Here is an 18,815-nt window from a genome sequence, read left to right on the forward strand (position 1 = left end):
GGCAATGAATTGCAGAAGTTGTACTTACAATTTAGGAGAAATTGTTGATCAGTACAACACAGCATGACTGTGGTACTTTTCTTTCATATCCACCTGGCATGTACTCCCCCATGTCCATTGGGATCAATTTATATTTTCACTGAATAAGCACTTCAACATCATTTAATCCCCCTTCATCCTGACTTCAGGTCTTTATTTCGCCTTGTCCTTGAAATGCTCCCTCACTACAGTTTTTCCAGGGTAATTTGTTGTTAGTATTTTCCCCAGAATGTTCTTTTAACAAATACTCGAGTGTAGAATTGTTTTTATAAGTTTTAAAAACAATGTTTTGCCAAACACAACAGATACATCACCTTTTGGAGTCTGTATCTTTTTAAAGAAAATGCGAAAAAGGTGAAGATTGAAATTTTAGAATTGAAAATTTCATTTTTAATTAAAACTGTGCCCCAGATGACTCTTATATTAGTTAATAATCATTGTTTTTCACACTTTGAGTTAGATCTTCAGTCTTTGTCAAAAGTGACTTGAGTATATAAAGGCTTAAACTTTGTTGACTTTCTGTGAAACTTAGCTCCTGAAAATCCAAATTCAGTTTGAGAAATAGGATTTTAAAACTTGTCTGTTGATTGAGTCTTTCTCTTAAAATAAATAAATAATAAATAATAATAAATCACCCAGAAACAAAAGAGGCTTTGAGGCCGTATTTAGACCACCTGTCCTAAGTATTTAGTCTTATCTAGTCTTAATACTATCAGACTGTAAGTTCACTGAGAGTTTTATAAAGTCAGGCAAGCCCAAGAGCAAGCATATTATTTGTAAGTGTCTTCACTAAACAAACAACTTCACTGTTGTTTACAGTTTGAAGTATTCTCTTATAGCATACAGTTTCATTTTCAAATAAAAATGTGATGAATAATTTCTAAATAGGCAAAAAATGAGATGAAAGCAAAAAAGGTAAATTTTTCAATACTGAGATATTCAGGAAATAGTTTACAAAATAAAAAGGTATGTTACAATTTGCCTTATTTGCTAACATGGTTTTAGTTATGACTGAAGTGTAAGGGGAAATTGAGATTGATGGATATGTATGGTTAAAAAAAAAGTGGGCTGTACAAGTTCACCTACCTAGAGGGATACACATTAGTATCTATACATCTTTTTTAATAGAAAAACTTCACTGAAAATTAACTTACTAGTTAATACTGTATTCATATAACATGTAAATAAGCAGGAAAAAGAATATAAGTAGTATGTGTCCGTGCATGTGTATTCATTATACATACATTACATACATGCAGTATAACTTTATTGTTTTTCTTTCTTGGTTCAACTTTAACAAGTTTCTGATTGTGCATATGTGAATAGTGAATTCCCTTCATTCAAAATTAGTTCAAATGTAAACTTTAAAGACTGGACCAAACTTCTAAATTAGATTATCCACATCAGTCTCTTCCTCATTTGTCTCTCCCAAACAAAAGTGGTGGTTTTGCTTCAATATAGAATATAATGAAAGGATGATGGTATGTCAAAAAATATTAAATATGCCTGAGAAATGGTATTACAGTATTGTGTGTACTTACTCTTCAGGTTTTGTAAACTCAGGAGTGTAGAAGTAATTTTATTTTCAGAGGTTGTCAATTTGGAACTTTTCTTTTAGCAATCGTGATGTTTTTAATTAAAGAAACTATTGATTGGTGAGGGAAACTACATGGTGTTAGAAAACGTGCAAATTTTGTTTCTTCAGGGAGGTATTGCAGTACTTGGAGTGCCATATTTGTTTGTCTTCCTATTTGTAGAATGGAGATCTCAAAATTCCAGTCCATATTCTCAGTTCTGGATTTGGATTTTATGATGTGACTTCCCAATTAGATGTGAATAAGCTATCTCTGAAACTGAAGCAGGGATTGGAATTGTAATTCTCTGTTCTATGGAGTTTCCCACAAATCTGCAGTTTTGGGCATTTTTTTCCCCCCACACCTTTTTTTTAATTCTTGGCTTTATGAACTTTATTCATGAAGCTTAGTTTGACCATGTTCCTGTTCAGTCTCACCTGTAGTTAATATTTAGTGTTATGTAGAGAGAGAGAAGTAACCTGCTGGGCACAATGTATTTGCTGTACATGCGTGTTCTTCTCTTCTAGCATTTTAAATTATAAATTACCTTAACTTCATTGGTACTGAATTAATTTTTTTTACCCCAGTGAAGCAGATGGAGTTTAAGCAGGTTTATTGCATCAGTTCTTACTAGATTTTAAATTAGAAAAACAAGGTAGATTTAGATTAGATATAAGGAAGAAATTCTTCACTCAGAGGGTGGTGTGAACAGGTTGCCCAGAGAAGCTGTGGATGCCCCATCCCTGGAGGTGTTGAATTCCAGGCTGAATGGGGCTTTGAGCAACCTGGTCTGGTGGGAGGTGTCCCTGCCAATGGCAGGGGGTTGGAACTAGATGAGCTTTAAGGCCCCTTCCAACTCAAGCCATTCTGGGATTCTAGATACTTAGGCACTTAGGTCCACCTTTCAGTTAGCTCGCTGTAGATTGGAAATGAAACCCTAGATATTCAGGTCAGGATGTTAATGAGCATATTCAGGGGTGCTTGCTTAGGCATTTTATACTCTTTTTAGCTCAAATTTGATGTGCTAATAAATTTCAAGGAACCATTAAGAGTTATGTGTTCTGTCAAACTAAAAGTCCATAGAAGTTCAGAACTGAGTTTAATTTAGGCTGTCTGAATAAGTTCCTACCAATTAATTCCTTGTTTAGCACTGAAGTTATTCAAATATTGAGTATTTAAATAGAATAAATGCTGTTATATTTGACTCCGAAGGTGGAAATGAATGTTCTCCCTAATGGAGTGTTTGAGTTCCATTAAAAAAAATAAAAAATAAAATAACTGAATAAGGAGGGAAGAGTATTTCTCAAAAGCTTGCTTTATATAAACGTCTAGTAGTCATTATTACTTAAAGTAGTCATTATTTTCTGAAGGTAATTTTGTGGTAAGCTCTCTCTTCCAGATTACTTATTTTTTATGCTTTAACTGTGTAAGTAACCTGCTTATCTCTGAGACTTGGTGTTAATTACCAATTTTATATTCTCTCTATAGAAAGGTCAGCTTGGTAGACCAATTCTGGACATGCCCTACTGGAATGCAAAACCAGCACCGATGCCTAATATAGGCTCTAAATATGGACGCAAAGCAACATGGATTGGAGCAAGTGGAGACCAGACTTTCCTCCGGATCGATGAAGCTCTCATTAATTCTCATGTGCTTGCTACATCAGAGATATTTGCAAGCAGGCATATAATAGGCAAGAAATCTTCTAGAATATTTTAAATGCTTACAAAGTTATTGGAGAAGAATCAGATTCAGGCATGCAAACAATAAAGGAGCAACAAATTGAAAAAGTGAATAGAGCAAATTAAAATATTTTAACGTTGTAGTTATACTGAGCATGGCTCATGGCTCCCTTAGAAATGTAGTTTTATTAAAAATAAGATTGTTAAGTCTAAGCTTTTTTGCACTTCACATTTTTTGCAATCTTACTATGGTTTATTATTTGCTGTAGCGATATCTGTTCTTTGCTACTACATTAATGCTTCATGCATAGAATATGCCATGTAATGAGCAAAGTCTTTTTTATGTTTTTTTTTATTATTATTTTTCTCCCCCTTGATCTAGGTTTGGTACCAGCCTCAATATCAGAACCTCCTCCTTTTAAATGTCTTCTGATAAACAAAGTAGATGGCAGTTGCAAAACATTCAATGATTCTGAGCAGGAAGACCTTCAAGGTTCTGGTGTGTGTCTGGATCCTGTCTATGATGTTATTTGGAGGCAAGTGTGGATTATAGCTCCTCAAGTCATAGTATAAAATCCTTTAAAATTATTTTGGGAGGCTGGAGATTTGATTATGCTCATTTCCTGAGTAAACAAAAAAAACAGTTCTGAGTCTTCTATGCATCTTATCATTCTCATTCCAACCTCATGATGTTTGGGGAATCCCAGTGTATTCTGCTTATTTTCTTTTTTATTCTTCCCTAGATTTCCTTCATCTATTTAACATTGTACTGACTACTTGAATTTTCTTGACATTCCAGTTTCTACAACATCGTGTCTTTCATCTTTGTTTTTCTCTCTCAAGCATTAGTGATTAAGACTTAAACAGAAGGAATAGAATAATAGTATTCTTTTCACCTCTGATATTTTGAGGTTAAACTGAAGATATTTACACAGATAGTACAGGCATTCAGGTTACAGTTGTCTTTGAGTGTTGCATTCAGTGGAGTCGTTTACCAGGTATAGATCATAAACCTTTGTTCCAAAACATAACATCAGATGCTTCTCTAAAGAGTTATTTTATAGCTGTATTAGACAGTATTTGGGACAGAGAGTTGAACTGATATCTGGGTGCAAGTGGTGGGTGATTACACTTATTTTTGAAGACTTGCTCAAAACACAGTAATCACTTAAAGTTAGAATAAAGCAGGGAACCAGCTAGTCAGCATTCATCTGGAAAAGATACTATCACGTAGGAGCATATCTTGAAAAGATCATCGTGTCCAGGCTACTTCCATTCTACTTTGGATGCCTTCATCCAAAATTGAGGCTTCAGAACATAATATGGGAACTTAACATTGAAGCATGCATGTTTGCTAGGCATATTTCTTTATGATCTCTAAAATTCCTTGGGTGGATGTAGTCCTGCATTGTGCACATCCCCAGTATTGTTGGAGTTTAATTCTCCAGTTTAAGTTTTCAATCTCCAGACTAAGTTCTTACTTAAATTATGATGAGATTTGAAATAAGGAAAAGTAGCACCCACACCCTTTCAAACTTTTGGTTGTGGTATTATCAGCATGACTAAAAAACACTGAAAGACCCGATTTGTGAGTTATTCCTGGCCATAAGAAAGCAGGAAGTTTCAGGGTGGAAAAAGGCAGGTGAAGACACTCAACTTGATGTAAAACAATAATGGTTATTCAGCTTGACAAATTTCAAACTCAAGTTTCACATTATAAGAAAGTAACTTAAAGGTGATATTATGGGTAAATGTGGGTTGTTAAGATGTTGTTCTATTGCCTTTCAAAAATTTGGAAAATAGAAGTAAATCTAGAACTTCAGGACATAACTATGAAGAATGGATTATGGAAGTCTCTGTTTGCAGATTTATTTCTGTGTTATATTCCATACTTGTTTAATAGAAAATATTAAAGCAGTCTAAAGAAGAGATGTTAATAAATCACACAGAATCACACAGAATTTCTAGGTTGGAAGAGACCTCAAGATCATCGAGTCCAACCTCTGACCTAACGCTAACAGTCCCCACTAAACCATATCCCTAAGCTCTACATCTATATGCCAGTTGGTAGTGAAATATGTGGTATATTAATTATAATTCAAGGGCAGTTTTATTCATGCCTATTTAAATGAAAAGGGCAGTTCCTTTGTACAAACTTTTTAATTTTAAAGATATTCTTCACAGTTTTGTGAATTTTTTTAGTTAGTAGTGTGGATAAATTCAAGTGGTTAAATCATTTCATGTATCTTTATATACATATATGCATGTATATAAATTTAGACATTGCTAAATTGTTGAAATCCTGAATAGATGTAGTGTCCTGTAATATCTTTAGTTAAAACTTTCCTTCTCAGTTACTTATACCATCTTAGTCCCTTTTGGATTTTTAGTCCAGTGTACCAAGTGAAAATTTATTTTCTCCTTAATCAGAACACTCCCATAGGCCTGTGTCTTTTAACTGTTTCTTCCTTTTACATAGTTATATCAAAAACTTCATTTTCTTTTTGTGCATGTTGATCTATAGTATAGAAAGTCTTTCTATTCCGTTGTTCATGCTGCCATTTTCTATGATCCTTTAAAAACTCACAATGGGATCTTATACATTCTAAAAGCCCAAACAAAATATGTGGATTTCTCAAGATCTTTTTAAACTTGTTTAAAGGTGAGTAGCTTTTTTACGTTCACTTTTCATCTTTATCATTCTTGAGCACATCTGCCATTATGTCTAGTACTTTGCTACTTAATTCATGCTTCTTAATAGATTATACCATTTTAATATTTATTAGGTTTGAAAAGTGCCTAACATTTTCTACAATATGCAAATCCATAATATGATCGTTTGACTTGAAGTACAATAAGAATGTTGTCTCTCCATTTGCCTAGTGTTAAGCCAGTAAAGCTTATATGCATTTGGTGTAATGATGTGCACTTTTAAGAGTTTGTACTGGAATATCTACATTTTACATTAAAAAGCTTATTTAATTATCAGTTAGTTTTTTGTATTTTTTTTTTAAGTAGGTGAAAGGGTTTTTTTTTTTACTCTGTTTTGTCTTGCTCTAGGTTTCGACCAAATGCTAGGGAACTGTGGAGTTACAATGCAGTAGTTGCCGATTCCAGACTTCCCTCAGCTCCAGACATGCAATCCCGGTGTAGTATTTTGAGTCCAGAACTTGCTCTACCAACAGGTTCCAAAGCTCTAACCACCAGATCTCATGCAGCTTTGCACATTCTAGGTACACATTTATAGTTGATAAGTCAGAAGCTTAGGTGAAATAGACACATTACTTAATGTATAAATGAACTGTAGTGTAACAGCTTTCTGACTTCTTTTTTTTTTTTTTAAGTTAAAATCTTTTAATTTTTCACCATTGTTCTTAACACTTATGATCTGGCTGACATTCATTTATTTTAATCAAAATAATTTTCTTCTGCCATCTTAATGATGCTAGATGATTTTAGAGTTCTGATGGAACCTGCAGAGGTAAGCAGAATACAGTAAGAGAGCTTCCTAGATAAACTTTTTGGACAGTCTGCAGTCAATACTCAAGTTAATTTGCAGTCTCCAAAAAAAAAAACCAAAAAAAAACCAGAAAAAGCACCCTTAAATGTGCAATTTTGAAATTAATTCAGTATCTGTAACTAGAATTACTTTTTGCAGCTTTGTATAGTCAGCCATTAAGAGTAATATGATTTCCTTTTTTAATCTAAAAAGCCCACCAAAATGAAAAATAATCCTGTAGTATTCATGTATAAATTGGCCGTAACCAACATGTCCAGTGCTTCAAAGCACAGCTTTGGAAATAATTTTAGGTTACTTGCTCAGAGATTGTAATGTGTTCATTGTCCTGTGTGTTAGAGACAGGATAAATTTTAACTTGAACAGTATTTTTTGTGTTCAAGTCAGAATAAAGTATCTTAGGTAACCATGTATATGAAGCATAAAGCTTTCTATGAGGGCTCTCAAATCTGCCCATTGTTCATTTGTTACTTCAGCTCTTTTTTTGTGGTAATATGGGAAGTAAAAGTAAAACCAACAAACAATGAGAGTGTTGCTGGCTATTTATTTACCATTAGATTAAATCATGTTTCTTGGTTATTCTGGAAATTAAATCAATTAAGTGACTTCGATCTTCAACAGGAAACCTTCAGATTTTATAGCAGTGACCCATAACCTAATCAAAATTAAAATGATACTTAGGAGACTACATGTGGTTTAGGGACAAAGCAGCTAGGTTGCTTTGATCTTCTTAACTAGGATTCATTTCCATTTCACTGATCATAATTAACAGTAAGAAATGTTAAGTGTTTCTTGGTTTTGCTTTCTTTTAGGTTGTCTTGATACTTTGGCTGCTATGCAGGACTTAAAAATGGGTGTAGCAAATACAGAAGAAGAGACTCAAGCAGTAATGAAAGTTTATTCTAAAGAAGACTATAGTGTTGTTAACAGATTTGAAAGTATGTACACAGTAAAATTTTATAGCATAAATTAATCAAGCTTGTGGAATAAAAGACTAGGGTAGATTAACTGTATTTTTTTATTATTGTGATATTTTTTTTCTCTTTAGGTCATGGAGGTGGCTGGGGTTATTCAGCCCACTCAGTAGAAGCTATCCGTTTCTGTGCTGATACAGATATTTTGTTAGGTGGTCTTGGTCTTTTTGGAGGTAGGGGTGAATATACTGCAAAAATAAAGGTAAGTTGTTTGGTTTTGTTTTAAATAATTTTACATCTCAAATTCAGAACTTTAGAAATGCCACCTGCAAACATGATTAATTTTATTTCTTGATGAATGAGTGGTTTCCTGTATATTAAAAGCATTAATAATAGAACTGGCACCAGGCTTCTTAGTGAGAAGTAATGAACCTTACACAGGTAAGGTGGATGAGGTAGAGAACTGAAAATTACTATTCTTAATGGTCAAGAATTAGACCGTTCTAAATGCTATGCCATCTTACAGGTGCCTGGATCTGATACAGCAGTGTGTAGAATAGTTCTGTGATCATTTTCATGAAGCTCAGAACATTTGCAGAAATTTTGTATTGTGGGCTTCAAGTTAGAAACACATCATGTGTCGGGATACATGGGGAACTGCCTTTCAAAAACAGGAAAAGAATACTTATCAGTAGCTGGAATTCTTTTAGTAGCAGCTGAACCGTTGCTTCCCACAGTTGCTGTCATTTCTTTCCCAGACTGACCTCTGGGTGGCTTTTCAGCTGGGATTCTTCAATTGAAAATGAATTGAAATAGCACCAAGCATACAACTTGTGTTTGCTTTGTGCTGAGCATAAAGATGATTAGGACTGGAGCATGTGTACTGATGTAAATAATTAAATAAATTGGTTTTGAATTGGAAAAAAAAGCTCAAGTAAACACGGTGCGAATACAAGAGCAATCGTTTCTGATAAATACCTTCTGTTCTTGCATTTAATAGGGATTTCAAAAACTCCCTGAAAAACATTAAAAAGGAAGGAAAATAGCTGTAGGAGATCTCTGTTTGATCTTTATATAAGAAATATGTTACTGTTGTCATATGTCTATCATTTAATGGGTAATTGAGTTTCTTTTTCTGTTTTCAGATGAATAGGGCTACTAATTATTACGGTTTATTTTAGGGAAATTGATGGTATGTGGTTAGCATTTACATTTGTGTAAGACAACTGGAGAGCTGAAATAAATAGTTGTAATTTATTCTAGTTTAATACAGTCACTTAGAATTACAAATGATTAAGGAAATCAAAGAAAGTTAACCCGAAAAGCATTACTAAGGTTTAAGTACTAAAGATTGTAACCCTGACAAAGCATTCTTGTATTATTTGTTTCTGGTTGTCTAAGATTAGCTTATGACCAAAATAAGATTTGCCAGTCCTATCACAGATAAACTACATACTAAATAGGGTCTTACAACATAAGTCATAGGTATGTATTTTGGGCCTCTCTCAAGCTGATCAAATTGAAGAAGTGATTTTTGACTGATTAAGAAGCCCAAGTTCTTTTGAAAAGTGTAACATCTTTTGTCCTAGTCAAGAACTGTTCATGATATTACTGACAGTCAAGCTGTACCTTTCCAGATAAGCTGAGTATATCTCCAGACAGAAAACCTTCATATTCTGCCAAACTTTGCCTTTTTTAGATGCTCTGTATTTGTCTTGTCTGCAAGATTTACAGAGTTTCTCCACTTAAGATTAGAATATATTTGGGCATAAGGCATTTGGGAGATCAGTGTCAACTGCTGTTTTTTAATAGTTCATGACATTACAAAATCCTGACTTCCAGGTCAGAATTTCCCTATCAGTAACAGTGACTAGCAGTTATTTTTGGGAAGGGGAAAGAATAATATTGAACAGTTTCTGGAATACAAGACAGGAAAAAGTGGTGGCACGAAGTTTGGAACAGCTGAGACATACTTTTACCTTTTTTCTTATTCTACCAGTTGTTTGAATTGGGTCCAGATGGGGGAGACCATGAGACCGATGGTGACCTTCTTGCTGAAACAGATGTCTTAGCATATGATTGTGCTGCTAGGTAAGATATTTCCCTTACTACTCATACTGAAAGGATGCTTTGAAAGATGAAAGAATTTACCATTGAAACAATCCATGACTAATTCTTTTAAATCTTAAGTATTAAGACCCATGTGTATAATACTAGTTTCTTAAACGTTCATGAGTAACTCCTAAGAATCTATGCATAAACTCTTGTAATTTACTAAAAAATTTACCCACTTACATTAGTTGTAGTAATATGTATTAAATGTAATTAGCTTGGTGTACATTTTAAATTAACTTTATTTCCATTGTTTGCATTTCATATCTGATTGTTTCAAAATGTAAGACCATGCTAGATGTAAGCATTTGCAGGTCCTTCTGAATTTAAAACAAAGAAAAAGTAAAATTTACTAGTGTTTTCCAACAAATTATTTTTAAATGTCAAATGTAAATAGATACTTGAGATTAATAAATTAATTCCCATTAATTTTGAATTTTCTTTTATAAATGGTATAATTTGTTAAAGATCAATATATAAACTGATTCAGTTATATATATTTTTTGAACTTATTTCTTCCAGAGAGAAGTATGCAATGATGTTTGATGAACCTGTACTCCTACAAGCTGGCTGGTGGTATGTAGCTTGGGCAAGAGTGTCAGGACCTAGCAGTGATTGTGGATCTCACGGACAGGCCTCTATTACTACGGATGATGGGTATTTTTTTTTCTGTATTTTTTAATGCAGAAGAAGAGATCTAATATTACTTGAATAATTGCTTTTGTTGTTGTTGTTTTTCTCTTTCAGTGTTGTCTTTCAGTTTAAAAGTTCCAAGAAATCAAATAACGGTACAGATGTTAATGCAGGACAGATCCCACAGCTACTCTATAGGTAATATTTTGATCTCTATTTAGAACAATTTAATGACACAATTTTTAAGCAGAGGCCCTATTTAAACAAGTATATATTTCATAGCATTGTTATTATCTAAAGTTAAGGAGATCAGTATCTGAAAAATTGACGTAAAACTTAGTATCTAAGAAAAGCATTAAGTACATTATACCACCATGTATTTCTCAGTGGTTTTTCTTTAAAAGCTTATTCTTTGCATGTTATGTTCTGAGACATTCTGTGTTTCCCATGCAGAGAGTGCTAGGTGACAGTGCTTGGCAGGGGGGTTGGACCAGGTGATCTCCACAGGTCCTTTCCAACTTCAAACATTCTGTGAGACTTTCATTTTTTTAAAAATGACTTTAATCATAAAATCATAGTTCTATAGAGCTTTGTGACTTCATCCAACGTTTCACTTCTAGTTGGGAAGTATTCCATTTTGTATGCTTCACTTTTTGAGTAGTATAATATTAAACAGATTTTCACATTGCATTACTGTAATGAAAAAAAGCTAAAACGAGTTGTGCTTTACAATTAGCTACCCTAATTTTATTGTCCCCATGATAAATATTATGCAAGTGGTTTTAAAAAGCAAGAACTCTTTCACTGTATTATGTATCTTTCAGACTTCCTCAGATATATACAAAACCTGATACATGTATAAATATATATATTCTTATATATATATATATATGTTAATTGAACCATATGTATACATCAGGTCCCTTGCTATGTCCTTTTTATGGTCCGTTGTCAGAGCAGCTGACTTCCAGGTAAACTCTGTGTCCATAGATGCCTCTCTATCCAGAGGAATGTTTTGACTGATGCACGTAAAGTCCTGGTACAATTTATTAATCGTTTGGTTAATTTCTGTGGAGATACAGCTATAACCAAAGACAAGCAAACTTAGGGCCCTCTGAGGAAGGATGTGGCTGAAGAGCCACAAGCACATGAGGAAAGGTGCTGCATTAACATGTGCTGCCTATATTGGTTTTGCTTTTATTGTGTGGGACTTTGGGACCCACCTTCAGATACTTTAATTCCAAACAACATCCTATACACTTCAGAGTTAAGAATAGACTCAGGGATGTTATATCCCCAGGAAATAAAAATACTTTTTTATTAGGAACCGGAGTTCTTCAAGATGTTAGTATCCCTTTGGTCTCCTCTTCTTTTGCTTCCATATAGGTACATGAAGTTTTGTCTTTTTTCATTGCAGTTTGAGTGAAATTGAAGTATACTTGAACTTGTATCTGCCTTCAGGAGGTGTGGACTGATTTTATCTCTGTGAATACTCAAAGACAAAAACATTTGGTTTTAATTCTGAGTGCTTGATATGCATTAGATATCACAAAGTAAAAATGATGACGTGGCCTACACATACTGAAAACCAGTATTCTTTGAGAAGTAACATTTCTAGTCCTAAAATTTTTATTTGAAGAAATACAGTAAATGCTTGTATAAATTTCACATAGATCTCAAATTTATTCAGTTGTCACAATACTGCTAGTTGAACAGAATTCAAGTTATTTAATTGCTGGTCTAGAAGGGTTAGGAACTGGAGGAAGTTATGCTGAAATTGAGCATTTATGGATAACTCTGTTAAACCTTTCTTTGTCTGTTGTTCTTCAACAATAGAAACGGGAAAGCTTGGTGCAGAATTTAGGTCAGTTCTTAAATCTTAAATTGTCCTTCCAGGCTGCCAACAAGTGATGGTAGTGCCTCCAAAGGAAAACAGCAAACCAGTGAACCTGTGCATATTTTAAAGAGGTCTTTTGCCAGAACTGTGTCAGTGGTGAGTATTATCTGGAATCCTTTCTGTTTTGTGCATGTTCATTCATACATTCATACTTACAAAACCAAAAGATGTATGTGTGATAATCATTAGTGTTTTCGTTTGTTTTTTTTTTTAAACCTGCTGTATCAAGCAGAAGTTACACTGTTATATAGAACTTCTGTATTTTGATTTTGTTCAATTGTTTTTATTATTTATTTGTTTTCTGAAGTTTGCGGACTTCAAATTTAAGCCTAAGCTAACCTTGGTATTAACCTTATGATGCAAACCTGGAAATATTTTTGTTTATAAGGCTTAGTTTACTTTTCATGTATGAATTTCTTAGTTTTCTTTCTGATTGGCTTTGTTTTGTTTTGTTTTGAGTTTTTACTTACTGATTGCATTCAATGTAAAAGCCCTTACTGCAAAGAAATTAATATTGGCAGATTTTAGTTTAGTTTAGTTTTGAAGGAGCTTAAATGTATTCTCTTTTCTGTGGCTTTTACATTGCCAATTAGTCATTGGTAAGATTCATTTTCCTCTTGGATGCTTTCCAGTATGCACTGAGTATCAGCATTTAATTAAACTCTGATAAGATGAGGTAAGGAGTATTAATAGCTACAACGCCCTGCAACTATTACTAGAAGATAGTGTGCAGTTCTTCACATACAGCAGGACTAGCAGAAAGCTAGTCAAATTTTGAGGCGTAATACACTCCATTGAAATGATGTATTATGATGCAGAGTAAGGCTGATTCCATCTTTGTGTTTTCCATTTTTGTGTTTTTTACAGTCCCTTACTTACCTGTTACAAGCAATGATTATTTGTTGTTCAGTTTCATCCTTTTTTCAGTTTCATCCCATAAAATATATTTTATGCTGCATTATGTGTACTGTCAGTATTCTTAACTAACAGTTACATAGAAATTATTGACTACATACAGACATGTTCAGTCAGGTTTTCTTAACCATTTTTTTTCTCATTTATATATTCTGTATTTTTTCAGTATTCTCTAATGATCAGAATGATCTTCCAGTTTTCAGGTTAATTCTAGAAATTTGATATGATTTGTGTTTTTAGTAATCATATTATTAGAATGTATTAATAGCTACTCTAAATATGTTTACTTTAAAATTTTCTCATTAAACTAGGGACTACTGTGGCTTTTAATCCTTCACATTGTATCTTCCTTCTTCATTATTTTGATGCTATTATCCCTCACCACAGATATGAATTGGCATATGAGTTTTATCATTCTAGAGAATCAGGCATTGTGGACATTGCATACGTAACTGAACAGTCAGTGTGTTTGTTGCAGCTTGAAGGTATACCTGCACCTTGTAGGTAATCAATACCAAATACTTGTAGGGAACCTTCTGAGGTACAGCTGTATGAAACTAACACATTTCATAACAGTAGAAACGAATTTTTGGATAAACAAAACTTTGTAAACCCTCAGGTTCCTCATGGATTACCAAGTGCTTCTGTTGAAATTTCCAAATACTGTAAATGTGATATAGTTCCCATGATCTTGCAGATCATAACTGCTTAAAAGCAAGGCAAGACCAGCCCTGATACATTACCATTATGGCAAAAATGTATTCTGTTAAAAGTAAGTATCACACTATTCAATGCAGATTAAACAAGTAAAATTTACTGAAAAATCTGTATTACAAATGAATACAAACAGCTGTCAGTTCTTAAATAACTAAGAGACTTCCACATGCCTATTATTATAATGTGTTATAAATTGCTTTTAGGACAGTAATACAGTGAAATACTCCCTATCTTCTCAGTTTGTGTATTCTCAAATAAATAGGTTTTGTGTCTTGTATGGTAGATTCATGTAGGTATAGGTATGTTTTCAGATTAAATACTGATATAGATGTTTGCATTTCATCTTGTTCTGTTGGTGAAAGTTCATTTTTTTGTTTTGTTTTTTACACAAAATCTGTCTTCCTTTACGCTTCATATCCTGAAATAGGAATGCTTTGAGTCTTTATTGAGCATTCTTCACTGGAGCTGGACAACACTGGTGCTAGGAGTCGAAGAACTTCGTGGACTTAAAGGCTTCCAATATACTGCTACTCTTCTGGATTTAGAAAGATTGCGTTTTGTGGGTACTTGCTGTCTGAGGTTGCTGAGGGTCTACACCTGTGAAATATATCCAATATCAGGTAGTTTCCTTAATTCACTTGTTTCGTATTTATCGGCAAATAATAATGTACAGGACAGGACATTGACAAGATTGATCTATTATTGTAGAGTGAGCTGTAAGATGAAATTGCTTCTACAGATATTTTTATTGGAGCAATTAAGAGACTTAATTGCTCCAATAGAAATGGGATATTGAAATGGGATATTGAGATGGGTCAGAAATGGGATATTTGCAGCTAACCGTATAACCAAGTGTCCAATACCACATGTTTACACTGAAACTCATGTATATTTTAATTTTTGTTTTGCTTGACAGTTGAGTTCTTTTAATCCATTTTGTCTTCATTTCTCCCATTTCTGTGCATAGTACGTGCTTTGGTAGTGAGCACAATTTAAATTTGAAAGACAGTAAATGTTTTTCATGCCTGTAGTTTAATAATACTTATATTAAAATTCAGCATGTATTATGAAAGACTGGAAAATTGGAAGTTTTTGATGTGCAGGTTTCTTTGATGTAGCTTAACACACCCTTCGCTATTTTGCTTTGTGAAATTAACATTTCTAAATATACATTAATCAATGTTGCTAACTTCTAGTTGTTTTATTTGCATGTATAATGTGCATTTTATATGAAAATGTTTAATTTATTGAACATGAATGCTCTTCTTTTTTATAACCTAGCTACGGCTAAGGCGGTTGTAGAAGAAACCAGCAAGCTAGCAGATTGCATTGGAAAAACGAGGACCTTGCTGAGAAAAATCCTATCTGAAGGAGTTGATCATTGCATGGTCAAGTTGGACAATGATCCCCAAGGATATCTCAGTCAGCCCCTGAGCCTTTTAGAAGCTGTTCTTCAGGAATGCCATAATACATTCACAGCTTGCTTTCATTCTTTTTATCCAACACCAGCTCTCCAATGGGCATGTCTTTGTGACTTGCTCAATTGTTTGGATCAGGTACATGAAAGTTTCACAAGTGAACATTACAATGTAGCTTGCTCTTGTGCTCAAAGAAGCAAAGCAGTTTTAAAATTCTTTATTGCTTTTGTGTATTGCTTTTTTTGTATCATGGTTTGAAATTCAAATTCTGCTGTGGTCAAAAAAACTGCTGCACACTGCTTTTTCAGTGTGTAGTCTATGCTTTATATGTGAATATATGTGTGGAATTTTTGATACTAATAATTCGTCACTAATAAACAAGTAATTTCTCATTATTAAATGTTGCAACAATGCTGTGATCCAGCAAAGTAGATGAGAAGCTGGCAATATTATCCTATAATCAGCAAGTTTTTCCTAAGCGTCTTGCTTATTCTGAATGAGCATCCCGCATCTAAGTCGCTCACTTGCATTAAATGAGATATAAACAATTTGTTTCTTTGCTTGAAAATTCATGTAGTATATTAAAATCCAAGGAGGAAACAGTTCGTTAGCATATTATTCTAATTAAATTTTAATTATAAGAAGACTTCAAGGTAGTATCATGATTTCAAAAGTAATTTAATGGGTTTATTGTTTTAAAACATATGTCATAAAACAAATTTTAATTATTCCAGTTTGAAAGATCTGAATCAAAGCTCAGGAGAGAAGATAATGTAAAATTCACAGCAAATCTAAAACTACATGAAATTGTTTATTTAAGCTATTTCTATAATTACTATAAAACCGGAAATTTCATTTCAAAAGTTTTTCTTCCTCATTGACTTTGAATGTAACAGTGCATTTCTATTTATTCCATTTTATGTTTTTAGGACATCCAAGAAGCAAATTTCAAAACCTCCAGTAGCCGGCTTCTTGCTGCTGTTATGTCTGCCCTCTGCCACACTTCAGTGAAACTGACCTCTATTTTTCCAATTGCTTATGATGGAGAGGCATTGCTTCGATCAATGGTAAAACAAGTCAGCACTGAGAATGACTCTGCTCTGGCCCATCGTTTTCCTCTTTTGGTTGCACATATGGAAAAACTTAGTCAGGTTAGGATATGTTCTAAAAATTTAAAAACCTGTTTTACTTTGCAACAAATAAAAGTTACGTAATTTAAAATTTTAGTTTTATAAGGTTGTAGCTGAATTACTTAAGTGCTTTCTTTCTAAAAGATTTGTTTCAAAAATTTATTATTTTATCAAATTTTTATATTTTGGTCTGAATTACTCCAGTTCTTGCCTGTTTGAGAACAATGTTTGAGAAAAGATGTTTATTCTGGAATATAAAAATGGTAGAAATATAGTTTAGAGTTGTCTTCTGTTGCACAGTGTTCTCTGCAAGTTTCTCAGCTTTTGCACATGATCACAAGAAATAACTTGTGGATAGGTCCAGTGCTTTGAGGAATAGTCAGCACATCTTCAGTAAAAAATTCATGTTTCAAACTGAAGTTTTTAAAGGAGTAAACAAGCAGGTGGACAAGGGAAGTCCAGTTCATATAGTTCTACACCAGGTTGTTGAACTGTCAAATGCTGTATTTTTCAGAAATTTCGGAATTTCAGAAAAGATTTACAGGAATGAAAAAGGTAAAGATGATAAAGATCTAGGACTACTAAATAGTTTTCTTCACTTTAAAAGACAAGAAGGGTAAGGTCTTATGAAATTGTGAATGATGCATGAAGGGTAAATAAATGATAGTCATTGAGTCCTCCAATACCAAAACTTTGGAGTAACCAGAGACTTTAGCAGAAGGTAAGTTCAAAAAGTAGCTGTTCTTCCTTAAACATGCAGCTAAGCTGTGGAATATCTTTCTGCAGACCATTTCTATGATAAAAGTTTTCATGGATGTAAAAAACATCTGTGTAAGTTGATGAAGAAAAAAACTCACCAAAACCTGTTAAATGCAAAGATAATATTTCCATCTTGGATACAGGTGTTTCTTAACACCTAAAGATTGAAAGTGTTTGTGCAGCTATCTGTACAGGTTTGCTTGACATGATTGTCTTTCCTGGCTATTCACTATTGGATATTATTGTAAGACAGAATGGTGAGAAAGACAAGCTTTTGATTCCAATCAGTGTAGCTGATTCTATTTTTAATTACTGGGAATGACTTTCAGTAGGTATAACTATTTTGAAAAACAGTGGATGTCACTTAGGTAGAAGACACAGTAGGTACTTAAGTTTAGATTTGTTTAACATTCTTCATTCAGTAAAGAAAATAAGCTCCCCATCACTGACTTCATCTTATCCTTTTGGACAGAACATTCTCTTTACTAACATCAAAGCCAAAAAGCTTCTGAGTTTCCTTTTAGGCGGAGGGAAAGACAATGATATGAAGAGCTCAATAGGTAGCCATTTATGTGCTGTGATGTATTGTATGCTTAAAAACTAAGTAATCTACAGCATGCTTATGTCGTGGAGGGATATAAAAAAAGCTCCATCTTGAGAAGAATACCAATACGCAATATTAACGAGGTTTTTGACAAAGGAATAAATGTTATGATTGCTTTGATTTTTATTTTATTTTTTTATCTGTCTAGACATTTCTTATTATTAATAAGTCACTGATTCATTATTTATTAATGTTTATAATATGTGGAAAGCTTAAAAAGTTTTTTTTATTATTATGTAAAGAATGAACAATGTTATTTGCCATTTTTCTCTTCTTTATGCAGAGCGAAGAAAATGTTTCAGGGATGACAAGCTTTCGGGAAGTGCTGGAAAAGATGTTGGTCATTGTTGTTTTACCAGTCCGGAATAGCCTTAGACGAGAAAATGAACTTTTTTCTTCACATCTAGTTTCTAATACCTGTGGGTTGCTTGCTAGTATAGTGAGCGAACTTACAGCATCAGCATTAGGATCTGAGGTAAAGCTTACATAAGACCATTCCTAGAAGAAGTCTTTTAGGACAGGTGTATTATGAATGTAATACATGCTGTGACATCAGTTATCTAGGTGTGTAGATCTTTTACAGATGCTGGAATTGCTCTCAGCAGCTTTCAGATGTCTAAGTTTTTTTAAAAAGTTCACTGTATTAGGTAAATACTGTTGATAATTAGCTACTTCATCATGGCTGAAGAATACTGTACGTTTTTCCAAAGTGACAATATTTTTAAGCGTTGTTTTTTTTCATGTATGCCTACACATGAAAGCACCATGAAATCATGCCTACATACACATGAGATGTATTCATTTGGTGTTCATTGGAGGCAGTGACACATCCCTGAGCATCTCTGTGCCTCTGATGGTATCATGGGTCTTCCATGTGTTCTAATCCTATCTGGTTTTGGTTATG

At 33.5% G+C, this 18,815-nt stretch overlaps 1 protein-coding gene across 11 annotated transcripts in view; it reads left to right on the plus strand.

Moving 5' to 3' along the window:
• The window catches only part of MYCBP2 (MYC binding protein 2), a 193,244-nt gene that overhangs the window by 81,643 nt on the left and 92,786 nt on the right, over window positions 1–18,815 (plus strand). For all 11 annotated transcript variants that reach the window (XM_032183624.1, XM_032183633.1, XM_032183660.1 and 8 more), the window contains exons 22-34: window positions 3,102–3,306; window positions 3,678–3,831; window positions 6,356–6,528; window positions 7,625–7,750; window positions 7,861–7,988; window positions 9,726–9,817; window positions 10,361–10,495; window positions 10,586–10,669; window positions 12,368–12,464; window positions 14,428–14,620; window positions 15,282–15,556; window positions 16,348–16,569; window positions 18,195–18,386. In XM_032183624.1, coding sequence (XP_032039515.1) covers window positions 3,102–3,306; window positions 3,678–3,831; window positions 6,356–6,528; window positions 7,625–7,750; window positions 7,861–7,988; window positions 9,726–9,817; window positions 10,361–10,495; window positions 10,586–10,669; window positions 12,368–12,464; window positions 14,428–14,620; window positions 15,282–15,556; window positions 16,348–16,569; window positions 18,195–18,386 — 2,076 coding nt within the window. The remainder of the gene's footprint in view (window positions 1–3,101; window positions 3,307–3,677; window positions 3,832–6,355; window positions 6,529–7,624; window positions 7,751–7,860; window positions 7,989–9,725; window positions 9,818–10,360; window positions 10,496–10,585; window positions 10,670–12,367; window positions 12,465–14,427; window positions 14,621–15,281; window positions 15,557–16,347; window positions 16,570–18,194; window positions 18,387–18,815) is intronic.

Source organism: Aythya fuligula, chromosome 1, assembly GCF_009819795.1.
Source record: "Aythya fuligula isolate bAytFul2 chromosome 1, bAytFul2.pri, whole genome shotgun sequence".
Lineage (NCBI taxonomy): Eukaryota > Metazoa > Chordata > Aves > Anseriformes > Anatidae > Aythya > Aythya fuligula.